This window comes from Tupaia chinensis, unplaced genomic scaffold (genome assembly GCF_000334495.1).
Source record: "Tupaia chinensis unplaced genomic scaffold, TupChi_1.0 Scaffold143584_1, whole genome shotgun sequence".
NCBI classification, from domain to species: Eukaryota; Metazoa; Chordata; class Mammalia; order Scandentia; family Tupaiidae; genus Tupaia; species Tupaia belangeri.
In genome coordinates, this window is record NW_006203430.1 from 7,506,347 (window position 1) to 7,516,018 (window position 9,672).

The 9,672-nt window shown below is 38.9% G+C and overlaps 1 protein-coding gene across 1 annotated transcript in view; it reads left to right on the forward strand.

The window, feature by feature from the left end:
- SEH1L (SEH1 like nucleoporin) overlaps positions 1-9,672 on the forward strand; it is a gene marked incomplete at its 5' end in the record, with an annotated part of 40,898 nt that overhangs the window by 14,485 nt on the left and 16,741 nt on the right. The window contains 2 exons of the mRNA XM_006164156.3: positions 948-1,159; positions 5,415-5,513. Coding sequence (XP_006164218.1) covers positions 948-1,159; positions 5,415-5,513 — 311 coding nt within the window. The remainder of the gene's footprint in view (positions 1-947; positions 1,160-5,414; positions 5,514-9,672) is intronic.

Consider the following 9,672-nt stretch of genomic DNA (forward strand, 5'->3'; position numbering starts at 1 on the left):
TGAGAAAGCAAGTCATCAAGTTTGGGACTCTAACTGCAGTTGGCCATGGAGGAGTCCAGTGCCTTAACTACCATGTCACCTGCTAACTTTACCTTTTCACTCTCTTGATAATGTCTTTTGATAGGTAGAATTTTAAAAATTTGATAAAGTCCAAATTACCTATTTTTCTTGTATTTCCTTTGTTTCAGGTGTGAGATCTAAGAAAACATTGCCAAATCCAATGTTAGTATTTTCTTTTAATATATTGGGTGGTTGAAAAAGTCATGATGTATTTTTTCTGTTTTTCTATGCAAAAAATGCATCATGACTTTCCATACAACCCCATAGTCACATAGTTTTAGCTCTTGGGCATTATAAAATTACCTATAATAAGATTCTAACATATTCTGGTTTTGTGGCCATTCTGCTTTAGATAATGTAATAAAAATTAGGCTTTTCAGGGACCAGCAGATGGCGTATGATTATGTCAATAGACTCCCACATAGTTGACCGTTGTTCGAGTGCCAGACCTGGCAACTTAAAACTCAGGCTGGGCATGTGTGCATTGAATCCAAGATTCCCAGAGGAAAATGGAGAAGGGATTGCAGCGTGGCCATCCCCTTAGGGGGTGATTTTTTGCCTTTTGTCTCTCTGATGAGCACACGTACCCTATAGCAAAAATCTCTGTAAAAAAAATTTAAAAAAAGTTAGACTTTCTGAGGCAGACTTTCTTCTGCCTTAAATGGAATAAGTAGCACACTAATTTGTTAGGGATTATCAGCTCTGCATGTGATATTTCTTCATGTGTTTTGTAGGAAATTAAGGCCCAGATATGTTTTTTAGTCATGTAATTCAATGTTATATACCTAGCAAACAACAGGGGAGTCTTTGTATGATTCCAGAGCCTGCATTGTTTTCACTCTACCAAACTTTCTTTTTGTGTTTAATTTAAATGAACTATTTTTCAGGTTAAGAGGACAACTCTTGTGGATAGCAGAACATCCGTTACTGATGTGAAATTTGCTCCCAAACATATGGGTCTTATGTTAGCAACCTGTTCGGCTGATGGTATAGTAAGAATATATGAGGCACCAGATGTTATGAATCTCAGCCAATGGTCTCTACAGCATGAAATCTCATGTAAGCTAAGCTGTAGTTGTATTTCTTGGAACCCTTCAAGGTAAGCTTCACATATCAAACTTCTGATAATATAATATAACAAATTATTAGTTTTTAAGCTAAGAATCTGATGGTTTACTTTCTGAAAAATGTTTTTGCTAATTAATAGAGTAAAAATTCTCCCTTTTCTACCCTGTTATACCTTTTGTCCCCTTTCTATTCTGCAGAGAAAGCCAATCATTACGATTATGTTGGTGTGAATCTTCTGGGCAGTTTCTATGCATGTACAAATAAATAATGTTTTCATATATGCAAATACACCCAGATATATACTAACACATATGAGTAGGCACAAAACACACAGACATGCATAAACATGTGCATTTTTCTTCTTTGGAATTTGCTTTTTCACTGGTGTCATGTTTTATTTATTATTCTGTCACAGCCTCCCAGTTAGCTAGGATCATATATGCATGCAACTGAACCCAGTGTATTTTAGGTTGGTTCAGGAACCAAATCCAGCCCTCTCATGAGGTCCCAGTCTCATGCAGCAGTGATCTATGATTTACACCACCATGGCTGGGCCACTGAGATAGACATCTATCTATAGGTAGATAGATAGATAGATCAGTATATATATTATATATATACACACACATATATATTTATCTTTTACTTTTTTTTTAGAGAGATTCTTGTTGTAGGGCTCATGCACTCATCAGAGAGACAGACAGAGACGGAGGGACAGAAAGCAAAAAAATCACCTCCCAGGGGGGATGGCCATGCCACAATCCCTTTTCCTCCATTTTCCTCTTGGGATCTTAGGCAAGCATGGACACACACTCAGCGTGAGTTTCAAGCCACTGGGTCTAGGACTCAAACCATGGTTGACTACATGGGAGTCCAGCGACATAACCATTATGCCATCAGCTGGTTATATTTTAAAATGATTTACTTAAACCTGTGGTTCTTGATATATTATCTTTAAATAATTTCATACTTACCCATAAGAAAGATGTTTATGGACTATTGATAAAACTTTCCATCCCTCAAAATATGGATACATTATTTGTGAAAATTCTGATTGTCATTTTTGTTGACAGTCGTCTTTCAAATAATACAATTATATCTCCACTTACTGATTTGTCAATTTTTTGATGATCTATTGACTCATCTTTTTCTTTTTTTCTCTTTTTTATTTTTGGAATTCAAGTTGTTTTATTTTGCTCCTTTATGTTTCCCTTTATTGTAATATCTGACAAAACATCCAGGCAAAATACTTACATACTGACTTGCTATAGTTTCATACTGAAAGATTTTCATCTGCCATTTATATTTCCTGTCCTTTTTCTTAAAACTGTGATGATATTGTATACCCTGTCTTTACTAGTGTTAAGAATTTTATTTTTTTTAAAGAACTATTTTATTTAACTTTATTTATTATTATTATTATTTTCCAATTTGACCAGAAAGAGAGAGAGAGAGAATATGAGAAAGTAAGCCACCAGGTCTGGCACTCAGACCATGGTCAACCATGTGGGAGTCCAACACCCTTAACCACCACACCACTCGCCGGCCCCATAATGTTAAGAATTTTCTAACTCATCTATTTTCATGAAGAAAAGAGGAACTGTTATCACTTAAGCAGGACTGTTCCTTAGAAAGGATTTATATCCAATAAAAATAAGTACTAACTTCCCTGAGCATATCTTCCCTTTGGGACGCTTTCAAAAAATAATATACCCCTTTTTTCCATACTTTTACCCCAGTAGAAATTTCTGTTTTATTTTATCTCACCACTACTAGTGTTCATTGTTTTTCCCTCTCAATAAAATAAAAGCTCTTTAAAAGAAAATACAGTGAATTGGTCCTTGACAAGTATATACTAGCTAACCTGGAGGCTCTTCTTGGGAAGTTCTATCTCCATGGCTCTCTTCCTTGCTCCAATTTGAAGATTACTATAGGCTTGGCAGTAAAATTTTGCCAGACCGTTCCTGTCAACTATTTGAAGAGTAGCAGTAGTTCATCTTCATCAGCTGTCCAATAAAGGGGCCAATTCAAGCAGTTTGTTAGGGTGCCACTCACAATAACCCATGGAATGAGACCTCACTCTTAAATAGCATGCACTCAGACCATGGTCAACCATGTGGGAGTCCAACACCCTTAACCACCACACCACTCGCCGGCCCCATAATGTTAAGAATTTTCTAACTCATCTATTTTCATGAAGAAAAGAGGAACTATTATCACTTAAGCAGGACTGTTCCTTAGAAAGGATTTATATCCAATAAAAATAAGTACTAACTTCCCTGAGCATATCTTCCCTTTGGGACGCTTTCAAAAAATAATATACCCCTTTTTTCCATACTTTTATCCCAGTAGAAATTTCTGTTTTATTTTATCTCACCACTACTAGTGTTCATTGTTTTTCCCTCTCAATAAAATAAAAGCTCTTTAAAAGAAAATACAGTGAATTGGTCCTTGACAAGTATATACTAGCTAACCTGGAGGCTCTTCTTGGGAAGTTCTATCTCCATGGCTCTCTTCCTTGCTCCAATTTGAAGATTACTATAGGCTTGGCAGTAAAATTTTGCCAGACCGTTCCTGTCAACTATTTGAAGAGTAGCAGTAGTTCATCTTCATCAGCTGTCCAATAAAGGGGCCAATTCAAGCAGTTTGTTAGGGTGCCACTCACAATAACCCATGGAATGAGACCTCACTCTTAAATAGCATTAAATGGTACACAGTTCTTGTACATTTACTATGAAAGGAAGTCATTAATTTCAGGGAACTACTTAAGAGTTCCACTAACCCAAGAATGCCAGGTTGTTGTAGGACTCCAGTATCACATCCTTGTATAACGTCTCCTCACCATCATCCAGGTCCTGCCACTCCTCCAAGGTAAAGACCACAGTCACATATTCAGATGACATGAACCCCGAAAATGTATACATTTTCCTGATCTTAAATGCAGAGGTTACTAGAATTAGAGCCTGAAGTATGCAGTAGTCTACAAGAGTCCAGGGAGAGACCAGAAGCTTTACTTCCTTTAGCACAGCAAGACACCACACAAACACAGCTGCCTCAGTAAATCTGTCTTCAGGGGCATGGAATTTTACCCCACATCCTGCAGAGAACAGGGAGTACAGCCGCATATTTCCTTGGTGAGATGGGCAGGGCTCAACTCCTCTCTCTTGAAAAAGAGGAAGTTAGGTTATTTTACTTCTATTGGAGATGCACAAAACAAAAGGTGGAAGAAAGTGGCACCACACCAAGTCTTTCTTTTTGCATGATCTTGTTTGCCTATGTGCCACCAGTTTTCTGAATGCAGTTACTTAATTGAATCATGATTGCTGCATGACTCATTTCTATTCTTTGCATTTATTGGTTGGACATTGGCGCTTCCGGAATTTCATATTTACTGATGGTGATGTGGACTCTTCCCTTTGCATTTTTTCTCAGTCTAAGTTCCTGAACTTTCTTCATTTCTGATGGTATACCTTTTTGATTTCTAGCTCTGTTCTGATAACTGTTCTTTCATCATTTCGTGGAACTTTAGCAGAGAAGGTGATGCAGGCGGTCTGTCTACACTATTTGGTTGAGAGTTGGATGTTTTTGCTGTATGCCCATATCATGAGTTTTAAGCCGCTTGATTCAAACTGCATTTGACTGTGTGGGAGTTCAGTGACTTAATCATTATATAATCTGCTGGTCCCATCTTTTTACAAAGTGTTTAGAATCCTTTGGTCACAATGGTGTTACTTTTTGTTTTATAGTTAATGACCAAATCTTTTAGGAAGAAAAATCACTAAGACCTTGTTTCTTTTTTAATTCTTTGAGTGCTTAAAATGTTTTTGTTTAGGAAAAGAGCTCCTTTTAGTCCAAGCTATAGGAAATGTTTAGGGGCTGGCAGGTGGTGTGATGGTTAAGGGTGCTGGACTCTCATATGGCTGACTGCAGTTTGAGTCCTTGACCTGGTGGTTTGCTTTCTCTTTCTCTCTCTCATTTTCACACACACTCACGTATTTTGTTCCTCTCTGGTCAAATTAAAATAAATAAATAAAGGTAAATAAAATGATTCTTTTTTCTTTAAATGTGGTTTAAAACGCTTCAGAGGGTAGTGTCCTTGGTTCCTGTTTGTTACATCCTCAAATACACATACTTGTAAGTGTGGCTGTGTGAGGTATGGCAGAAATCTAGAGGTCACAGCAGGGGAAGGCTGACTTAAAGGTTGTCTGTCTCCTTGACTTCAGTTTTTGAATTCTCTGAATTAGATGTGTATTCATTTTATTATGCTTTTTACTCTTCCTTTCTAGCTCTCGTGCTCATTCCCCCATGATAGCTGTAGGAAGTGATGACAGTAGTCCAAACGCAATGGCCAAAGTTCAAATTTTTGAATATAATGAAAACACCAGGTCAGTACTGCTTTGGTTTAAATTATTGTTTAGAACTACTTCTAATGTTTTAAAATGTAATTCTTTTATTAGCTGATTTTGCATAATTCATTATATGTTTACTGGTTTCTATGATGTGCTGAGTTCTCTGGTATGTTCTGGTAACATAGTGTAGAATAATGTGAAGAAAGCGATTGATTTCCTAGTATGTATCATCTTATAGGTGAGACAAAATATAATAGTAAAAAATGAGTGATGAATTTTAATAACTTATAGAATCAAGTGTTAAATTGGTGGGACATAATCACATTTGAAGCCCAGGAAAACTCACCCAGAAAACCTATACGATGAGTTGAAGCCAACAAAGAGGGTAGAAACACTCAAAGAGGAAAACACTGCATGAGGTAAAGCCTGTGAACAAGATACAGCGAACATATTCTTACTGTGGTTGGAATACAGCAGTCAAAAGGTGCTCTCAGTGTAGTAAAAATAGATAAGACTCACATCTGCAAGACCTAGTATCCAACTTTTGATTTTATCTTAGGAGTGATGTGAATAGAAATAACAACATTGGATAGTAGTTGAATGCTTTTTTATCTTTCAGTTTTTTGCTATAGGGTGCTCATTGGTGAGAGAGAGAGAGAAAGGGAGAAATAAAGAAAAGTAAAATGAGAGCTCCCTGGGGTTGAGGGGGATGACCGTGCTGTAGTTCATTTACTAGGGATTTTGGGCATGCGTGCACATATGCCTGGCATATTTTCAATCCTCTAGGTCTGGGACGTGGAGTCTGCCATATGGAATCCAGTGCTTAACCACTATGCCACCTCGCATAGCTGTGAAAGTATTTTGAAAAGGAACATAAGTGGATTCAGGGTGAGGATGCTGTTATACTTGTCCAGTAGGGAGAGTATAGAGGCTTTGGGACAGAGTGGCAGTGGGAAGGAGAGAAGTGGACAGCTAGAGTATAATTTAAGAGGTGGTGCCAGTAGGATATGGTGATTGATTGGATGTGGGTGATAAGGGAGAAGGGAATAGTCAAGATGATTTCCATTCTTCTGGCTTAGTAATTCAATGCATAGTGTAATTTCTTGAGGTAAAAAACTGAAAACGGCAGATTTAGGTACACTGTGGCAGTATGTGAAGCTCAATTAGTCTTGGTCGTATTGAGATTACAGGTATCTGTAAATCCTGAGAGCACTGTTGGAAGAGGTAAACTCAATCTCAAGGAAGAAAAAAGTACCTATTAGGTGACTGGGTGGGTTTAGTAGGTGTTAGACAAAAATTTTGAGTCTAGTACTTTGATATCAAGTAGAACAAGAAGCACAAGAAAGGAACTAGTGTAATTCCCATGGGCTCTGCAATTCAGAATATTACCACTTAGGTTTCCATGGCACTTTTAAATCTTCTGCCTTCCTAGATTTTTAATTTCTTCTTTGGTGCTGCCCAGTAGGACTCACTGTGATGATGGAGATGCTCTATGTCTGTGCCATGTAATGCAGTGGCCACTGGCTTCATACAGCTACTGAAACTTTAAAGGTGGTTAGTCCAACTGAGGAACCTACTTTGTTCATTTTTATCAATTTAAGTAGGCACATGTAGCTATTATATTTGCCAGTATAGTTCTAGAGTGTAGGAAATTTTCCTTTTGCACTTTTGAGATTTTTATAATCTTTTTAGCTATTAAAGCTATGAACAACGTTAGTAGGACTTAAAAAAATGTTTATTCTTTCCATCAGAGAGAAAGAGAGAGAGCACCCAACTGGGTCTTGATGCCACAGTTTACTTCCAGCCTCAGCCAGCTTCAGATTTTGGACACATGTGCACCTGGTATGTCCAGGGAAGTCTCTACTAGCCCCAATCTTCCTGTGTGGATCTCAAAATGTCCTGTCTTAGTTCTGCATGACTCTTCAGTCCCAACAACAGATTTTAGAGGTTTCATGAAGCATTAGTGTTGTTTAAACAGTTTTCTTTCTTTTTTTTAAGAGATGTTTTTGCTATAGGGCACGTGCGCTCGCCAGACAGACACAGACAGACAGAGAGACAGAAAGGAGGGAATCACCCCCCAGGGGGGTGGTCACACCGCAATCCCTTCTCTTCCATTCTCCTCTCGGGATCTTGGGCACACACACACACGCGCCTGGTGTGAGTTTAAGCCACCGGGTCCAGGATGCGAACCGCGGTCGACTACGTGGGAGTCCAGCTACATAGCCATTATGCTAACTGCTGGTTCCCAAGTAATTGGCTTTTTTTAAAAGAGGTTTTTGCCTTTTATAGAGGCACAAATCCAAAACCTAAAAAGTGGACCATTTGGGGGCTGGGAGGCGACGTGTTGGCAAGGCTCTAGATTCCCACATGACCAACAGGGGTTTGAGTCCCGGATTTGGTGACTTGATTTCTCACTTTCTCTTGCTCATTCTCTCTGTCCCTGGGAGCATATGTGCCCTATAGCAAAGTTAAATAAATAAATAATAGATATATAAAATTAAGTAATTATTTTTCCCCCCAGAGATTTTTGTTATAAAGTACGTGTGCTTGCCAGAAAGACGAAAAGACAGAAAGTGAGAAATCACCACCCGGGGGGTGACTATGCTGTGATCCCTTCTCCTGCATTCTCTTAGGATTTTGGCCATGCATGTACATACACCTGTTGTGAGTTTCCAGCCACCAAGTCTGGGACTTGAAACGTGGTCAGCTATGTGGGAATCCAGTGTCTTAACCACTGTGAAATCTGTTAACTCCAAAATTAAATAATTCTCAGGGGAAAAAAAAGGATCATTTCCATATCATTGGAAAATTAGAAAATATTTCATAAATAAGGTTTGATTAAGAGGATAAAGAAATTGGGACCAGCAGATAGCATAATAGTTGTGTTGATGGACTCCTGCGTAGTTGACCTCGGTTCCAGTCTCGGACACTGACTTAAACTCACATCAGGGACATGTATGAGTGTGCCCACAATTCCAAGAGCAAAATGCAGAAGGGATTTTTGGCGTGGCCACTCTTGTTACCTGGTGTTATTTCTTGCTTTCTGTCTCTTTCTCTATGTCTCTGGTGAGTGCATGAGCCCTATAGCAAAAATCTCTTTTTTTTAAAAAAAAAAAAAAGAATGGGGCCAGCAGGTGGTGTAGTGGTTAAGGACATTCTGTCCCTCTCTGGTCAAATTAAAATAAATAAATAGAGGTTAAAAAATAAAATAATTCTTGAAAAAAAAAAGGATAAAAAAATTACAATTAGCGGGACCTGCAGGCGGTGTGGTGGTTAAGGGCTCTGGACTCCCATATGGCCAACCGCGGTTCAAGTCCTGGACCTGGTGGCTTCCTTTCTCTCTCTCTCTCTCTCTCTCTTTTTTGTTCTGTCCCTCTCTGGTCAAATTAAAATAAATAAATAAAGTTAAATAAAATACTTTTTTTAAAAAAAATTACACTCAGTTCTGGAAGAAGTTACAAGCAAATAGAAATTACCCAAGTACTTTGTATTAATAGTGTTAAAAATAATTTGTGAGGACCAACAGGAGGTACAGAGGTTGAGGTGGCTGGTTCCTACATGGCTGACTTTGAGGTTTGAGTCCCAGACCCCATGGTTGGAGAAGTACACCTAGTCCTTGTGTGTGTGTGTCCAAAATCCTGAGAGGAAAAGGTAGGAGCAGGAATTGCAGTGTGGCCATTCTCCCAGAAGGTATTTTCTCACTTGCGCACGCTCTCTCTCCAGTGAGCGTACATACCCTATAGCAAAACGAAAAAAAGTAATAATAATTTATGATTACTTTTGAATCCCTTAGCTAGCAGGATAAGAGAGAGAGAGAGATAAAGCAAGCTACCAGGTCTGGGACTCAAACCGTGGTCAGCCGTGTAGGAGTCTAGTGCCTTAACCACTACACCACCTGTTGGCCCCACCCTTGGTGAGTTTTCAAGTCACCAGGCCCAGGACTTGATCTGTGGCCAGCCATGTGGGAATCCATCACCTTACCCACCCTACTACCTGCTTACCACAAGTTGAAGATGCTTATTTAGATTGCAAGTGTACATAGAAGATATATTGGGTTGTCTGTGACCAGCAGTTAGTGTAATGGCTATGTCACTGGACTCCCATGTAGCCGACTGCGGTTCGAGTTCCGGACCCGGTGGCTTAAACTAACGCCGGGCGCGTGTGCATGTGTACCCAAGATCCCAAGAAGAGAATG